At 49.5% G+C, this 19,024-nt stretch overlaps 1 protein-coding gene across 8 annotated transcripts in view; it reads right to left on the reverse strand.

The window, feature by feature from the left end:
• Window positions 1-670: 670 nt before the first annotated feature.
• Tex264 (testis expressed 264, ER-phagy receptor) overlaps window positions 671-19,024 on the reverse strand; it is a 29,220-nt gene continuing 10,866 nt past the window's right edge. For 7 of the 8 annotated variants that reach the window (XM_027414424.2, XM_027414425.2, XM_027414427.2 and 4 more), the window contains 3 exons: window positions 16,682-16,903; window positions 4,315-4,492; window positions 671-1,232 (listed from right to left, as the gene is read on the reverse strand). In XM_027414424.2, the coding sequence (XP_027270225.1) occupies window positions 952-1,232; window positions 4,315-4,492; window positions 16,682-16,903 (681 nt within the window). In that variant the 3' untranslated portion in view covers window positions 671-951. The remainder of the gene's footprint in view (window positions 1,233-4,314; window positions 4,493-16,681; window positions 16,904-19,024) is intronic. The other variant, XM_027414422.1, reaches the window with a different exon arrangement.

Below are 19,024 nucleotides of genomic sequence, written 5' to 3' on the forward strand. Positions count from 1 at the left end.
ATGGACACACAGCTACACTCATAGCTTTATACACAGAGGCCGAGTAAAGCAATTTTACATATAAACATACAACTGTATACACAAGAACATACCCAACTGTCTATACAAAGTCTATGAAAATGCTTTCATCTAGCTACATACATATATAATGTGTATATAATATAAATGCAACCACATAAACAGAAGGAACAGCAACATACACACATAGCCATATAGCCATCCTCACACATGTACAGCCATGTCCAACAACAGTCACATCCTGAAGCTCACATGGACACAGCCTCCCCCATGGTATACATACACATGCCCAGGAACAAAGGCACTGGCAGGCCCAGCAGGGATGTCTTCACCCGCTGAGAAGGTCCCAGCATGAGCACAGGCACGCTGGCAGACACTACAGACACAAAGGCATCTCTTGGGTGCAAAGAGTCTGTGAGTTCCCTGCTCCTGAGACCTGGAGGGCACTCCTTGCTCTAGGAGCCCTTAGTGCTGTTGCAATGCAGGGGTGACTCTCCACTGGGGTGATACAACAGGTAATGAAGGGCCTCTAATATCCCTCTGACCAGAGGCCTGTCATGTTCCTTCCTCTCCTGCCCAATCCTAGACTATACAGCCCAATCCCAGGCTATACACAAACACTCCGCAAGATAGAACAAACACACAACTCAAATCCAGGTGAAACAAAGTAATTCGCTTTATTCTGGGTTCTGGAAGCTCCAATGAGTCTGCAAAAAGTTGGCAACCCAAGAGGTTGGTGCAGATAACAGTCTCTGGCTCCTTTGGCCCTAAGAGCCAAAAGGGCAGTGAGGATGTTTAGGCTTGGGGTAGGAGAACTCAGGCTCCTGTTACTCCTGGTCCAAGGTCCAAGCTGGGCAGGTCAAGGAAAAAGGGGGATAGAGAGTTTGCTCAGTCCCTTAGCAAACGCACCACAAGAGGGCCGAGGGCTTGTGGTTACTCCTCACCCCTCTCAGGGGTGCTGAGCTCCCGGGTAGCCCCCAGAAGCTTGGCTTCAGGGCTCAGTTGAGGTTCCCCCAAGGGCCCCTCACCCTCCAGGTCCAGCTCCTCAAAAGATGAGCCACTGGCACCCGATTCACTGTAGCTGTGCTCGCTGCGGTTATCACCATCATCCCAGCCACGGTTGCTTGCCCCAGGAGAAAGTGTGGTGGCTGAAGTCTCCCGGCTGCCAGGGCGCACCTCCAGGCTTACAGAACTGGCGTCACTTGTGTCAGCTCCTGTGGCCAGGACAAGGGAGCAGTGGTTAGCCAACTACCACATATTTTCAATTGCACCTTCCTTCAGGGTCAGGGCAAGGGCTCTACCACCAGCTCAGGAACTGAGCATGTATAGTCCACTCATGAATAATATAGCCATCCTATCTCAGGAGGCCCATTCCAGCTGCCCTCTGCCCTCTGCCCTGACTGGGGGCTGTACTGATAGAGCCAAGGGAGTTTGCAGGGTGGAAGAGAGCAGGAGAGAGGAGCAGCTGGCTGTACACTTCTCTCCCTACCCTAAATTACCTCCTGTTCCTGCACTTTTACAAAGCCACTGACCCCTACCCTCACATCCATTAAGGGCCACTCAGCCCGAGGGTGAGGAGCTGAGGGTAGAACAAAGGAGACCTAAAAAGTGTCTTCTCTACCATTCATTTTCAGGCTGTCCAGGGACAGATACAGAACATTGCCCAAGAGGCAGCAGGGCTTAAGAAAGGACCAAGAGAACTACTTTCTAGTCCATACCCCCACAAAGGCCTCCCCAAGGAACAGTGATATTCAGGACATCAGCTGGCTCCTACCTCTAACCACATTGTATCACTACATAAAGGAGGAGCTGAAGCAAGAGAATGAAGAAATCTGGAGAAACACTCACCCAGTCAAAAGGAAGAAGAGCACTAGGATGAAGCATTTAAAGGATTTTCTCCTCATATGCCTGATGCTTTTCAATCTGCCCCTTCTACTCCTTGTATGTCCTCCAAGTAAGCAGTCTTTTGTAAACCCTGTCCAGGAGCAACCTCTTGGTCCATCTCTACAAACCAGAGGCACTGAATACAGGTGGAAGATGCTAAGGAACAAAGAGCTCGGGCCTACTGTGTGCAGGACTCCAGATTGGCAGATGGCCAACACCTCATCCGAAGTGCAAGTAAAGAGAGACAGCTGTCAAAGCTGTTAAACATCATGGAAGGGCGCCTGTCTCCATGGTAGTAAGGCCCGGAGCCTGGAGCAGATGGGGACTGCTTGGTATTTACACTGGCCTCGAGCTGTCCTTGAGCCTCAGCTGGGCCTAGGGTAGTGGGGGGGGAAGCAATAGAAGGGACTGCTCCACTAATCTATTGTGCCTTCTGGGCCCTAGCAAAGGTGAGGTGAGCCCTAAAAGTACAAGACTGCTAGCCCCAAACTCTTTTTCTGTGGCCTTTGGTATGTCTCCCACAGCAGCATGTCAGAAGAGAGCTGAGTTATGGATATTCCTACTGACCCTGGGGCAGGCTCTAGTTCTTCACTCACTCACATTGATATCAGTGTCCCAAGGGCTGCCAGTCTGAAAGGCATGGGGGGGGGGTAGTTCCTCCCTAACCCCATTACTGTCAAGTTCTATCTACCCACCCACTAATGGCTCACCCAAGACCCTTGGGTGTAGAGACCAGCCTCTTCCCTTCCCACTCCTGGGCAAGAGTGATCAAAAGACAGTTTCCTTCAGCCCAGGCTCAGAGCAACAAATGAAGATGGCTGCTGGGAACAGATGGACACTACTTACAAAGGAGCTCTCCAAGGGAGGAGAGTGGTATCCCTACAACCATATAGAAGGAGGTCCCTTTGAAGAGCCTGTGTCCCTTGAAAGAGGATCCAAGGCAAAGCAAAGGAGCACCTACATTCCCAGGGCTGTTAGGCAGGGGATGCAAAGCTACCACCTTTACCCAGTTCCTCCCTCTTCCTCTGCCAACAGCCAATGCAAGGAGATCAAATATTCATCGCTTCTGTGGAGCTAAATAATACATCAATGTAATAACAGGCACAAGGCAGCTAATCACCCCCTTTCACCTCCCAGTCCAAGTCAGGGCCCCAGCAGGGAGGCAAGGAGGGACAGGCCAAGCCTTGGGTGGCCAGGCACCCACCATACATTGCTGTGTAAGTGGCATGCACCTGGAGTGGCTGCCCTGGAAGTCAGGACAGCCTCTGTCAGAAGTGGGCAGATCCCACAGCACCCACAGTAGGGAGTAGGCGGGCAGACTGGTGGGGAGGACAGGCCAAGGACCTCAGGGGTGTGGGAGCTGTGGCTGCAGCCAGCTGTATGTAGTGAGTGCCAAGCCGTCCTTTAACACTCCTGGCAGGCAGTGTTTGGGAGGGAGGGGAACTGGGTGGGTGGGCCAAGGAGGCAGGAAGCAGAGGAAGGTTGTAGGAAGGTCAAGGCACTCCTCCTTCCGACTCTGGGGGCTGCCTGGGCTTGCTGACCTTGTGCCATGTTCAGTGCCCACAGTAGGCGCACGAAGAGTATCTGCCGGGCACTACCAAACAGAAGGGAGTAGTACCCCATGGAGGTAATTAAGTGGCAGATGAAGTTAACTATGTTGGACACAAGCCCCAAGGGAGGAGAGACTGCCTCCCAGAACCCTCCCTGCATCAGCCCTGCCAACACATGTCTCTCTAGAGTGACCTTGGCTGTTGAAGACTCAATGGGCAGAAAGACTCCCAGAGAAGTAGAGGGACAGTTCCTTTCCCCACAGTCCTGTTATCAACCCTAGACTTTCTGAGTCACCTAACAGAACAGCCAAAAGTTGGGGCCCCTAAGATTACATGGCATGTTAACAACAGAGTTCCTTGCCCATGAGTGTCACACGAGATCATGGCAGGGTGGTGGAAACAGGCAAATGGCTTGTGGGCCTGAGCCTAGAGCATTCTAGCTACTAGCATGGGCTGGCTCTGGTAGCAAGGGCTCTACAAGAAGCCCTCCCTATACTGGAGACAGAAGAACACCTCGCTTCCTTTCTTACCTTTAGACCTAGGCCAGTCTCACTTCCAGATAAGCCATACCCAGATGACTTCCACCCAACTGCTTAGGTTACTAGAATTACTACTGCATCTCAAGGGAATTCAGATAAGGCCTCGTTACCTGGAACATGTGTGAATCCACATTTATGTGGATGTACATGTCTCAGAACTGGCAATTCTGCATGTGGATCCTGATGTAAGGTATTACCTTCACTTCTTTGCCAAGCAGAGTCAACCTACAACACCAGCTCCCCTAGACAGAGGAGCCCCCTCAACTGCGTCCTTAGATGTTCAGAAAGGGACTCAAGGCAGGGCCCCATCCTATTTCTCCCACCTTTGGTACCTGTGCCATCCATCTGGGCATCACTGGCCTCTGCAAGCCCCCGGGATTTCCGCTCTGTCTCCTTCACCTCTGGCACGTAGAAATCTCCTTGTCGTGCCAGTGGGCACATGAAATGGATCTGGTCTTGCAGGTAGATCTCCAGCCGAGGGTGAGCACACAGCTTCCGCTCCTACCAGTATTGCAAAATGTGGTATAGTCACTACAGGACCCTGACCAACTTGTCCCATGGGAACCCTGGGAACTGTCAATAGCCTGTTTCTTCAGGAGGAGTTAGTTGTGCTTTTCATTCCAATCTCTTCCAAGGTTTTGTTTGTTTTTGTTTTGCTTTTTTTTTTCCCCCCCAAGACAGGGTTTCTCTGTGTAACCCTGGCTGTCCTGGAACTCACTCTGTAGACCAGACTGGCCTCGAACTCACAGAGATCCACCTGCCTCTGCCTCCCAAGTGCTAGGATTAAAGGTATGCACCACCACCACCTGGTCTCTTTCAAGTTTTAACCCTCTACTGAAGGAGGCACATGAGGAGCCCTCCAAGAGCAGGACTCTACAATTTAGGAGCAGCGGTCTAATGATGGAAACCCTTAGGTAAGCATTCTAAGTCAGATGCGCTGCTTACCCTATGTGTATGTCTAGGATTAAATAGTTGGTATCATAAAACACAGGAGGCAAGAACCCCATGAACTATGTATGGCCTTAGCCACTCAAGCCAAGATCTGACCTATCTGACTTTTTATCCTAGAACTTTGTGGCCTGATCCCTGCTCTCTGTGGACAATGCTGAATGACAGAGATATTGGGTGAGGTCAGGGCCCCTGAAGCTGGGGCCTCCAGCTCCTGTGTATGGACATATTACTACAAACTGCTTTTACCACATTCCCATGGCTAGGTCTGCCACTCTCTGAAACTATCAAATATGGCTCCTGTACTTCCTTACACCTGAGCCCAGGGTTTCTGCCAAAGGAGGAAGAAGCAGAATCTGAGCTAGAGGGTGGGTACACCATGGGGGAGGCACTGAACATTATCACCTAGTAGGCTAAAGTACCAACTTCTAGGGCCCCAAGTTCTGACAGGCACTCCCCTTTGCCTGGACACAGACCAATATTTCTTGTCCCCTAGTGTGTCAAAGCAGCAGACATATGCCAAAGCTGCCCTGAGGCAGGCAGGAACCACCAGAACAGGGAGCAAGTATCTCTCGATCTAGAATTGGCTCTCCCTTTCCTGTGATGGGGCGCAATTACCCACCAAGACAACTGTGAGGCCCCTGCCCTGTCACTGCTCACCCGCCAACCTTCACAACATGGCTATTTATAGCACCTGCCAGGCTCTCACCGTGAGCTCTAAAATGAGCCTTCCACTTAACAGTAATGAGAGACTTATCGCCTGGAAAGAGAAGCCACTCCAGGACTCCACTTGTCCGCCTGCCTGGTCAACGCAAGGGTTGAGGAACCTCCTCCAATTAAAACGAGCCCATGGAGGGGAAATACAGGGGTAAGAAATCCAAAAGGAGGACCCAGCTAGGACCCTCAGTGCCAGTTAGAGAGACAGTATCCAGGAGGCAAGGTGGAGGTAGGTGGTCCAGCCTAGATCAGTAGCAGCTCAGATTCAAATTCCATACATAATCCAGGCAAAGTCTTTCCTCCTGAGTATCCATGCATCCAAACACAAAGAGAAATACCTTAGCCCTGATACTTCTAAGGTCAGTGAAACAGTCATTACTTTTACTAGTTTTGACTCTCTTTCATGCTCTCTGGGACTCCTCCATATGCACTCTCATGTCGTCTCTAAAATACATTTTAGCTTTTTGTTTTGTTTCTGATGGTTGCTTTTGTTTCTGGACATGCTTACTGAAGGCCCAGTTCTCAGGAGGAGCCTGAGAACAATGAACTGTCAGGGAAGTAACTGTCATACTGTCAAAAAGTAGGAGCCACTTGGTTCTGGGGCTCTTCCAAAGCCAGCACCTGAGGACAGGTATCTGCTAAACCTGTGCTCCATTCAACAAACTGAGCCAGGCTGCCCAAGCCATGGGGGCTCCCAGAAGGTCCAGTTCCTTCCCTAGCAGTTAAAAATAAGTAGTCCCCAGATACAGTTAGAGCATGGCATTCACCAATATCACCATACTCTGAGAATTTGAGAGGTCCAACTGGAAGCATCAATATGACCAATGGCCATCTCAAGAGTAAAGTCTTAGTCCATCCAGAGAGTCCAGAGACAATGAGGCTTTTAGCCCAGCTCCGACCCTTACCAAACTCATGCTACCTCCCAACTTTTCTTTCTGGAAGAGTCTGATGGTAATAGGAAGAGGGGGTAGTGCTCTTTCCACCCTCTCCTCTAGGCTGGGCATCAGGGTGGGCAGCACCAGACAGCCACCCTGTGCCACCTGTTCTGCCAGCCCCCTCACTGGCAGGCATCTCTGTGGCTGCTCTGCGCATCTGCCTCCTCCGGAGAGCCCAGCTCTGAAGTTGCCTGGCTGTGGACAGCCTGTTACCATGGAAACTGCATCCTCCATCCTTGCCATCGCCTTCATCTCAAAGCCATCGGGAGAACAGAGAGAAGGGGGAGACAGAGGATGGAGAGCAAACTGTGGCCTGGCTACAGTTCTCTGCCACCCCACTTCTTCACAGCCTCCTACACAGGGAGTAGAACACTAACTGCCCAGGCCTGTTTCAGACCCGAATCCAGCAGTGGCCTACCTCTTGCTACCTAACAGGCCCCGGCCCTCCCTACCAGAGGGAAGTATAAAGCTAATTAAAATCCCATTGCCTGCTCAACCCCAAATCATTAAAAACACATACTGGGTCCTGTCAAAATTCAGACTCAGAAGCAGAAAAGAAAGTGCATGTAGAAGGCAAAGGGGTGAAACTTCTTCTACCTTAGCCCTCAGGCAAGGAAGGGGCCTATAGCTGTCCCTGTTGTCCTTCCTGGAAGACCACTCTCAGCTCTGTGCTCTGCTCACCAAGCAGGAATGAGTCTAGTGAGAACTAGAGATAAAAGAGAAAGGGGTCAGAACCAGCATATGCCCTGTCCCTGATTGATCAGGCAGGAAAAATAAGCCTTTGCAATGCTAGACAGGTGCAGCCTCCAGGGAAAAGAGGGTAGCCATGGGCTGGCTTCTGGGTCCTCACTACACAGCAGGAGTTGCCGCCCAAACAGCATGCCGATGAGGCAGGAAATATTGGAAAATCATTGGAGGAAGGTGAAGCCAGCTGCCTCTCCCTCAGCTAGCCCCAGGGAGCCCTTGGAGAGCAGAATGCCAATGGCCAAGGACACCAGCTCAATACCACAAGAGCCTGGTATTGCTGGGAAAGGGAGCCCAGACAGGCCTGAAGTCCCAATCAGCCCTGGACTACCACATCCCAAGAGACTAAAAAGTAGGTGGAAGCAATGCCAAGACAAAAAAAACAAAAACAAAAACAAAAAACTTTCCTGGCCATGAGGCTATTGGTCACCTGACAAACTCCTACCCTAGAGCATCTCATTCACACACAGAGACCATCAGTTCCTCTTGAAAGGGGGAAGAGATGCAGACCTGCACAGTCTATACCACCTAACAGAAGTCAGGCAGCCATGCCAAGGTTTCAGCAGGAACTGCTAGGAACTGGATTCAGGAGTTCCAGTCCCTTAGACACACCTCCAGGCCTTCTAGAAGTGGAAATAAGAAAGGGAGACTTCAGCATATACCCTACTATTACTATACCCTCCACTAACATGGGTTACATACCCCAAAATACAGGGAGACAAAAGACAGCACCTCACTACCTTACACAAGGCTACCATCTTAAGGGTATCTCAGCCACCTTGGGAACTTACTGTTCACCTCAGGCTAAGCCCATCCCTTGGGTAGGGGCAAGTGTCTGCCCATACTACCCAATGCTCCCACAAGGCACTGGGCTGATATGGTTTCTTCTCAGGACCCACAGGTAGATCTTTCTGAATTCAGGGGTAGAGAGGTAAGAGAGGATCTGACTACATTGTGCTTTGCTCTCAGCACATCAGCCTGTGTATTGGAAGGGCAAGAACAGAAGCAGTCAGGCTAGGCTAGAAACTGAAAGGGAGTCCCACCTCCAGGCTGCTCAGGGACTAGGTCTACTTAGAGCCAGGTGGCAAATGCCCCAAATGGAGAAAACATTGGTTCAGATCAGGGTCTGTACCATGTGTCTATTACCTAAGCTCTGGGCCCATAAAAAGAGCTCTGCCTGACAGGTCCTTCCTCAGGGGGCCTCTTTGCTCACCCTTTGCTGCCGACCCTACTCCCCTCTCTGTACCAAGCTGGACAAAGACGCAGTCACACAGCCACCCAGCAGCTGTTGCATCCCACCCGAGGTAGAAGCTTCTCCTTGCTGGGGGAAGTGATGCATGCTCATTTTTAATTACATAGACCCTGAGAGGCTCCCGCCTGCACACAGAGGTCCTCACAAGTGGGGGCTCAGACCCTGGAGATCCCTCAGGCAGCCGGTCTGCACTGCATGTGCAAAGTGCTTGGGGGAGGCACAGCAGGGAGGCTACATCGAGAACACAGCACATTGTTATTATTCTGCCCAGGAACTCTGTCAACTCCCCTTTCCATAGCCCCCCGCCCCCCACCATCTCCACCAGATTTCACAAACAGCTTCTGGCCCACAACCTAAAGCTCTGTGTCAGGTCCTGGGGATCCCCAAAGCCAGCAGGGAAAGCCTATTGAAGGGTTAGAGTACCTTTCCCCCTTCCCTCCCTGTCTCTCCCCACTCCATCCTACCTCTGTCCAAAGTCTTGAAAAGTACAAGCAAAGAAGACAGTCAGGGAGGGGAGAAAAACAACACAAGTGGCATGGAAAGCCCCATACAGGTACCTAGAATCTTAGTCTAAGCTGCTGACAAATAGGTGGCTTCTCTCTGGGACTCAGTGTCTCCAATTATAAAATAAAAGAAGAATAGATACTTTCAAGAGAAGAGAAGAGAAGAGAAGAGAAGAGAAGAGAAGAGAAGAGAAGAGAAGAGAAGAGAAGAGAAGAGAGGAACTAGGAGAAACAAAAACACCATTATTTAAAGACAAGGCATTGCATATGGAAAACCACAAAAGAACAGATGATGGATAGGCCTACCATAAACATCAGTAAACACAAAGTTCACTGAAGGACAGCCCACTTCTTTGTGTGCCAGTCAACAAATTAGAAAAACACAACAGAAGCAAAAAAATCAAGACCTTCTTAGAATTAGGTTTAGCCCAGGGTCAGCCTGGGAGTCTCCTAAATGGCAGAGGATGACAGAGGAGCTAAGCAGGCATGGCCAGACCTGGATAGGAGCCTGGGGAAGACTAGAGAGGGGGGAAGTGTGAATGAGTGAGGTGGGGTGCTGTGCCTGGCACCCCAGCCTGCTGTGCCTACTGCTGCCATTGCCTGAAGACTTTTCATTTTCACCTCAGAGCTGGCAGCTCACCACACAATTTACACTTCTGTCCATCTCCCTGGTGTCACCCAGGCCCTAGCTTCCCAGGTGGCTCATGGATAGGATGGGGTGCTCAGTAACAGTCAGGTGTCAGGATGTGCTGAGGATTGAAGAGCAGGGAAACCATGATTCCCTGGAAGCAGGTACATGGGACATAGGTCTTCATGAATCCTGGTACCTGGACAGACTGCAGCCATGTCCAGCCTTTCCTTTCTCCAGAGCATAGATGGACAATATGAAACTCTAGACTTTCCAGGCCCTTATGGAAAGGGAACAGAGGACTAGGGAGCCTGGAAGCGAGATGCCCATTGACATTCAGCTAGAGCTCTGGGTGGGTCAGCCACAGGATGCCATGGCTCTCCCTTCCAAATTGGATGTTCTTGATAATACCCCTCCTACCAGAGTTTACACAGTTTACCCCTTCTCAAAGATTCAGCCACTCTGCAGTGTCTATGTAGTCAAGGACCTTGAGCCCTGCCTGGTTCACAAGCTGATAAAAATGTTGCTGACACTATCCAGCAGTAGGAAGGCTGCTCAGTGCAGATGGAGTCATGAAGCAAGCACCCGAGGGTGGAAGGATGAGTGGTAAGTGAGATAGAGAGAAACAGGAGGCGGGGGAGAGAAGGTAGCCCCAAATTTCCCAGTTCCAACTGGCACTTTGACCCCTTCTCTACCTCTCAGGGAAATCCTTCCTATTGACTTATCTGAAGGTGTCGTTTAAGGGCACACTCAAACTGCCCTATGAAACACAATCCTTTCTGCTCCCTAGTCCCAAATCCCAAGCTTTCTGGAGAAGAATAATACAATTCTTCCCTGGTAAGTCCCACCTGCCTAGGAAAGGTGTTCTCTATGAATTGGTGATGGTCCAAGCAAACAGCACCATTCAGACAGCCTCAGCCCCTAGGGTCCTATAGGGCTGCCAAGCTACAATACTCAAGCTGGTATTTTGAGAGTGGTAGCTCCCACGCCACCCCAGCAAAGGCTGGCTTTGTGCTTTCAGTCCTAGGGAAGGGAAAAGAAGAGGTGAATCCATGAAGCCTTAAAAGAGAAAGGTCTAAAACCCCATGGGTCCCCATATACCTCAATCTCCAGAAACAGTTCCCTGAGGGATGCCAGGAGGAAAGCCTTTGCATATGGATGGTCTTTGTTTTTACTTCTTGGCTTGGGGCATCTAAGAACAGCAGTTACTAAGTTCTGTTTCTCTTACCTACTCTTGAGTTTGGCTATGGCCTCCAGTTCTTCCTTCTCCTCTCCCAGCACTCACATGTCCTGCTCTGAAGCCCAGCCTGGACATTGTCACTAAGATGACATACCCCTTGGTATGATGGCAGATACTCAGATACCCCCATGGCTCCCTGATATTTGCATGACCCAGCCTGATCTTTTGGGCATAAACTCTGGTACTCGCCCTGTGCTCTTTGTCTCTGTGGATTCTAATGTCTTCTGGACTTCCCTTCCCACTTAAATAACACTGTCTATCCTTACCATCACCTCAAAATGGCTGCTTGTGCCTTTCCCAGTGAGTCTATCCTCCCTTCCAACCCCCATACTCTCAGACACAGCTAAACTCTCAATGAGGGTAATGGGAAAGACTAGCCTACTCCTATGTCCTGGGCTACTGCAAGTGCCTTCTCCATGCTGGAGCAGGCCAATTAGCAGATTAAAGCTCTGTCATATAACCTGGCTTTAGAGACCTAGTGAGAGAAGCTCAGGAATGGAGCAGCCTCAACCTCACTGAGGGTGAGGACATCAGGCCCAATAAGGTGCCTGAAGCAGCTGTTTCCTGTGCCTAGACCAGCAGCCTCAGGCTCAACACTAACAACCAGTACTGGAGAATGAGTGTCAAGTTGGTGCATATTACTGTCATCTCGGGCCCACCACGGCACCATTCCAAGGACAGCCCAAATTTACAAGTCTTCTGCCTTTTGGTTCCACCTTCATTCATGCTTGGATTCACTACTACCTCATCCCCTGATCTTAGGTAAATCTGCTCTCTATTTGGGCTACTTGCTTTAATTAAGACCCCTGTGATTGATTACCTTCTAACTAATCACCATGCTCACAACAGTGACATCCAAAGGGAGGTTCAGCATTTAACTGTTGAATAAGAGACTAAGCTGAGAAGTCAAGAGGACTTCCACCTTACCCTTTGATTTTTGGTGCCAGGGAAGGAAATGGCATGTTTCATGCTGAGTCCTACTGTAGCCCAGCATTCCTTATTAAAATAAAACTTGGAACCCTATCATGTTAGATGGGCCAAGATGGTAGACTAGATCTCAAATTTCCCATGGGGCTTCCTCATCTAGATTGCCACAGCAGGGCCTAATAGACCTCTCACTAGTATTCTGGACCCAGTCTCACCCGCTGACTCCAAGATGATGAAGCAGACTAAGAGGATACAAATACAGGGTTCAGAGCCTTGTGGGCAGAGCCAAGTTTCTCAACAGGCTGCTATAAGCTTCATCCAGCTCACCGGGCTGACTCACTTCCACAGGCGCCTTGCTGTGCCCTGCTCCTTAGATCCTAGCTGGTCAAACTCACCCACCACTTAAGAGTTCAGTTACCTCCACTCAGACAGACCTCCAACCTGAAGCTCTTCAAGTCTCCATGCAGTTCCAGTTTCTAATCAGAGTGATGCTTTTTCAGAAACATGTCTCTTCAGACAGTGACAGGGTGCCCCTTCATACCACTTATACTGCAGCTACACAGAATCTTCAAAATCCAGAACAATCATGCATTAGGATGAAGGGGGGAATCTTCTCAGTGGTTTATCTCAACTAGTACACAAATTTGCAAACCAGCTGAGCCTCAGAGGTCCTCTTTCAGACCAAAGGCCAGACAGCAATTGGATTAAAGAACCTTAAGGCATAGCTATTACAGCTCAAACAAGGTGGTGGGGGGGGGGTCCATGCTACCAGCCACAGTACACCTTAGCATAGCTTTTAGCTCCCACCCCAGAGCAGTGTGAAAAGTACGGTTTGGGCTCCTTCTCACTCTAAGTCCCTGTTAGATCAGCTCCAGTCAATACAGCTATCCCAGGACTTTTGTAAGGAAACTACCTTTTCTGACAACTCCTCTTATAGCTCTTTCCAACTCTATAGTGAAAGAAGCAGGTCTGATTTCTGGGGCCTGCCTATACTACCAGCCATTGTGTGACTAAGACCCTGTTTCCCTAAACTTGGGAGAAGATGCTTAAGCAATTTTTTTTTTTTAACAAGACCTTTCCCCTGGAAACACCTAGATATAAAAGACCCTAGAGAAGGGGTTTATGGAAAAGATTCTGCACCTTGCTGAAGCATGGGGCAATATAGTCAGGTGGCTTAGTTAGTCTAATCCCCTCGATGATCCCAATGAACTACTCATGCCCCCAGTCATGAGCCATGACCCACGCTTGAGACCTTTCATACACAATACCACACACAGAACCCCCATTTTCTCAATTCAGTTCCGGCTGCATGTGCTCAAAGCCTTCCTTGGACACTCAAAAAGATTAGTTTTAACCTGAGGTGAATTTCAGTGGTGGGGAAGTCTTTGCCCATCGCTCTAGACTCATATCTAGACCAGATCTCTTCTGTAGTGTTGTGGACTCTTCTTGCCCTTGTACTTCACTGAAGCAGCATGGCCATGCTGGGACATCTTCTACATACATAAATAGTCACACGATACCCAGGTAGCCCTTACACATACTGTCCCAGAGTGTTGAGCCTGGAGGTTCCTAGCTGTATTTTTGAAGGTAGAAATTCCAGCATCTGGCAGTGGGGGCACACACCTTTAATTCCAGCACTCGGGAGGCAGAGGCAGGAGGATCTCTGTGAGTTTGAGGTTAGCCTGGTGTACAGAGTGAGTTCCAGGTCAGCCAGGGATACACAGTGAAACCCTGTCTTAAAAAAACAAGTGCCAGGAGGTGATGACACATGCCTTTAATTCTAGCACTCAGGGGTAGAAGCATGAGAATCTCAGAGTCTGAAGCCAGCCTGGTCTACAGAGTGAGTTCCAGGTCAACCAGAGCTTCACCGGTTGAGGTGAGGGGTGGATGGGGGGAAGAGAGAGACAGAGACAGAGGGAAAGGGAAAGGAATTGAGATTCCAGCTCAGTCCAGCAGGTTGCCAAACTGAGAAAGGCTGGCTAGAGAGCCAGAGGCTGCCATGCAATCCCTTTCAGAAACCAGAGGAGCCTGAAAAACACTTCTCTTTGGGCTCCTTGCAGTGACCCTAGGTCCTTTGCTGTCCCATGAGACCAATGCCCCAGGGTTAGGCACATCTACAATTGCCAGGGCAGCAGCTACTTTCTATCTCCCATACATCTCCGACTCCTCACCCCACCCACCTCAGCCTCTGGGGCAGAAAGTGAGACTAGCAGGTCAATACTTCCCTTATTCTGGCAGCAAGACTGTCCCTCATGAAAGAATACTGATGGCTGCTGTCATTTCATCTGAAGAACATTCACAGCAATTCCAAATCCAGAGAAAAATGAGAAAGGAGAGAGGGGAGAGGGAAAGGGAGTGGGAAGGGGAGAGAGAGTTGTGTGTGTGTATGTACACAAAGTCAACAGCAGACAGTTGTTGGGCTGGGAGAGTCACAAGTGCTGGCATCTCACTGGTAACCTCAGTGACACAGGGCAGTGGGAAGAAGACAGGGGTGTGAGGCAGGCTGACTCTGTTCTGTCCCTTGTGCTGAGAGGCACAGAGCCACCTCCTGTAGACTGCCAGTTATGACCAACCAGCTTTTCCTTTCATCTCCCCTCAACTTAGTTTCCTAGGTCCCAGGCTAAACACAGGACAGGGATGGCCCTCACCATGCCCCAAACCCCTGGCTTTTTGTCCCTGCCACCACCCCAGGAAAACAGAGCCCAGAGCAGAGTTGACAGGCTCCCACAGGAGGAGGAAGAGCTTTCATCAAAGAGATGATGACGTCAAAACCAGCCAACTTGTGAAGCAGTCAGGGGCCGGGAAATTTGGACAAAGGTATCTAAAAATAAACCCCTGAAGCCAAGGAAAAGCTTTGGTGGCTGAATCTCTGGCCACCACACCACATGCCACACACCCTGTTCTGAGGCCTGGAACCCAGGAAATATCGTCCAGAGGATGCTTCTCCAGATTAGCCATCAAAACTGAAGATGACATAGACAAAACAAGATGGAAAACACCAGCCCTCCCTTGAGTGGAATGAATGACAACCCCCTTAAGGTGCCATGCAGAGCAGGCCTAGGACCTTGGTGTCTCACTTCCTGCCATCATACCAGTCCACTTTTCCAGCCCCCGCCCCCCTACCCACGGAAGCACAACCTCTCCAACAGTGCTCCAGGCTACCATAACAGCTCACAAAGGAAACGTGTTCTTGTCTTCCCTAGCCTCGACCTACCACCATGATAGACATCACTGCCACTCAGCCATTCCCACAGCCCATACAGATGTCAAGCAGTTCCATTGTTAGCTCACAGATCAGTTTTACCCCAAACCAAGTACCTCTTTTAGATTCCCACAGGTCAATGGAGAGCAACACTATGCTTTCAACTACCTTAAAAAAGCACACAGCTTCTGTGACACCCCCCACAGCATCCCTCCTAACAGCCAACCCAGCCTTAGGACAAAAGTTCTACCACAAAATAGGCTGCCAACCTCTGTGCTGGTTCTGCATCACTACAGTCACTGGCCTGGTGACTTACAACCTGGAAGAAAGTAATGCTGACAACCCAAACCATCTGTAAGGAGGAGGAGGCAGCCTAACCTATGGACATCCCCATTCAGATCCTGACTGCCTCCTGAGCACACTCCCCATGCCTTAACCCAAAATCAGAAATGGGATGGCCCAACTTCAAGAGATGGCTCCAAGTGAACACTGCATTGGTTGTTAGGCTTATTCTGTTTTTTGGGTTGTTTGTTGGGTTAATTGGTTGGTTTTTGGTATTAGATTGAATCTGGGGCCCCATACATGCCTTCAAGCTATCACTTATACACACAGAGACACAGGGAGAAAGATATTTACAATTCTTTGAGACAGGATCTCTTTATGTAACCCAGGTGGGACGCAAGATGCTGGGATTACAGGCGAGTGCCATCATACCCCTACTACATCTACATGCTCCTTGTCAGGAATGGCAGAGCATAGCTGTCATCTGAGAACTTGAGAGGGAGAAAAAAATAAAACCCTTATGCTCTCTGCAACAGCTCTCCTAGGACTCCACCTTGAAGTGACCTGCTACCTCTAACCACCCTGACCCATCCTATTTCCTACCATGTATCCCATATTTACTGCCTTTCTTCATCACCTCATTGTATATGCCTCTTTCATGCACAAGTCTTCCACACTGTGTCCTGAAGAGCACTCAGTACACACTCTATAAGCACAAGCCAACAAATGAATAAACAATCACTTTCAACCCAAACTGTGGTCCTTTCCTTAGCTCTTAAGCCTATAACACAACCAAAGACCTGTAGACAGGTCAAGTTTTTAAGACTTCTGTAGGTAGATATCCCTGTCAGATCTCTTGGTGGCTGATTCTCTTCCTCCTCCAGACAGGTTGTGTTGCCAGCATTACTTCCTTCCAGGTCAGAAATAAAGGAAGCAGAGCCTGGCACTGCTGTTCAAGTCCTTGGGAGGACAGGGATGGGGGCAAATGCAGCATCAAGGCCAAGGTGACACATGGCCTCTGAGAACTTGTTAGGCCGCAAGCAAGATAGGGACACGGTAAGGACAGACAGAATCAATCTGACTACATCAGGTCAGGTTTCTGAACAAGCTCTTGGACATAGTCTGACCCCAAGACCTTAAACATCTAAAAGAGATGCCAGGACTCTCTGCCAATATTCCCTGGCAACATAGGTGCCTGATCTATGAGGTCTCAAGAGAGCTACTCTCTCTTCCTCATATCCTGGGAAGTCCTCTCAGCTCCCACCCAAGGGATCCGAGTGTCCACCCCCCATGCACTATACCTATGTCTCACCTTGATATAGGTATCCAAAGCAGGGTGGACTCGGCGGGCAGCCAGCCAGATGGATATGGGGGTGGTGTAGGGGAAGGTGGCTGTCACCACATGGCTGGGTGCTGGAAAGGAGAAGACCTTGAAGCCGAATTTCTGATAGAGGTGAATGAGCTCAGGTGAGGGTGACTCCTCTCCCTCACTCAGGATGCTGCCTACTGCACACCGGCACTTCTCAGGAGGCACCTGTAGAGGCAGAGCATGGGGTCATTACCACGCAAAGGAAGGAGGCCTTCAGACCTAAGGCCCTCTGCTTCTGAACTAACTCAACCCTGGAGGAACCACCTGCTCTGACAAGCTACAGAGCCCTAGATCCTAGGAAGGAGCTAACCATTTCTGTACCAAAACCAGCATCCTGCTGCATGACTCTCATCCATTTCTTCAGCAAACATGCTAAGCTGCACACATGATTCAAGAATCATGGTGAGGGGGGGAAAAAAAGAGAAAGAAAATAATTTAGTCTCTACCCTCCAGGACACATGGGGAGGAAAGAACAAAGAGGTATCTGAGCTATCTGAGCTATCACCCCCTACACAGCCTACATGGTGCTGCCAAGGATTTCCCATCTTCTGCTGTTACCTTCTATGGGTCCCAGTCTCAGAGGGCCTCCAGCAGGACTGCAGATTGCCCATCCTAGGGTCTGGATCCAGCACAGTCCAATTAGTTTATTTCCCTCCTATATCCCAGAGGAGCAAGCTTCACTAACAGAGAAATCACGGTGAACAAGGCAGCAGAACTGAGGAGTGAGAATAAAGAAAAAAGCCTACAACAGCTGTCTTTCCTGGTTGCTCCATGAAAACAAGTGTGTGTAAATGTATACAGTGGAACACACAGGACAGAGGCCAGGGTGGGGATTTAGAATTTACTGTGGAGGGTCAGGATGTGAGATAAAAATTTAAGAGGAATCACCTCTAGGTACACATGTAGGGACAGCCACCATCACAACAGCCTCTTTTCCACCTAAAACCTGCCTACTTTCCAATCCCTTCCTGTTTATACTCCATACTGGTGGTTCCCATGTCTCCCAGTCCCTAACAAATGTACTTGCTATTCTATTTCTCTTTCCTCAGGCTCTCATCAGACAGAGGCAGTGAGTTCTGAGTTTCCAACACTTCCAAGGCTGACCTAAGGATGACAGGGCCAGTGCTCACTTATGGCAACAGGTGGCACTAGTCTGCCCAACCTTCTATTTCCCAAGTCTATTTTCCTGCCATCTATGTACCAGCTCTTGGACTAGGCCCCCAGGGGAAGGTGTTCCTAAATCCAGGACATTTACCACAGATATAGTGCCTCAAATCTGGGATTTTTTTGATCTTAAGGCACGATTCAATTCTTTCCCTACCAGAGCCTACTGACCTCTCTCCTTATTTAAACAGGACACTCTCCTACCTCTACCTTCCTAACCCACTTTCTCAGCACCATGAAGTTATTGCTATACATCTGCTTCTACCACCCCTACCACCCTGTTTTGGTCCTTCCAACACCTGTCACCATTCCCTAGGGGCTTTCTTAGCCCTGATTCACTTCCTCTACTCTGGCAACCTATCTCTGCCTTAGAATCACACTTTTCTGTTCCGGGCTCTGACCTCTGAGGAGACCCTAGGGGGGTTAGCCAACTCTCATGGTTCTGACCTTGTTGCTTCCTTGAACCCAAGGGCAGCAAGTATAACTTAGGAGTTTTAGTCATAGGCGATATAATGCAATGTTCATAACTACGGCTATAGGAAGACTGGCCAGGGAGTAAAACCCAAGTCATGTGATCCTAGCCAAGTCCCTTGGCTTCTCAGAGCACCAATTCCTTGGTATTTCCTTATAGGCTTTTCACATAAAAGAAACACTTCACAAAGGCTTGGCACTAATGAAGTGCCCATAACTATTTTTGATTATTCATAACAATAACACTGTCCCAATCAGTCCCTTGGTCTAGAATGACCATCCAACCTAACCTTTGAATATAGTCCTCCCCCACCCGTCCTTCAGGGTTAATGGGTAGCTTTGTAACATTTTCCCTCTCCCCAAACTTCTTGCAAAATTTGCTGAGCCTTCTCAAGACTACTTAGCCTTAAGCTCCTCCCATTCCATTCAAACGTGACAGAGCTGCAGTACCATGTCTTGTCTCTAGATGGCGGACCTATACCACTTACACCCTAAGAGTTGCAATGGCTATATAGGCAGGAGGCTCTCACAGGCCTGGACTGCCAGGCCAAGGGACAGGGAAGGTACCTGACCCCAATGTAAGCTATGCTAGGTGGGAGGGGAGTAGAGAAGAGAGAAAAAAAAAATGTTAATGTAAGTTAGAGGGAGAAA

The sequence above is a fragment of the Cricetulus griseus genome, chromosome 4 (genome assembly GCF_003668045.3).
Source record: "Cricetulus griseus strain 17A/GY chromosome 4, alternate assembly CriGri-PICRH-1.0, whole genome shotgun sequence".
In the NCBI taxonomy this organism is placed as follows: Eukaryota; Metazoa; Chordata; class Mammalia; order Rodentia; family Cricetidae; genus Cricetulus; species Cricetulus griseus.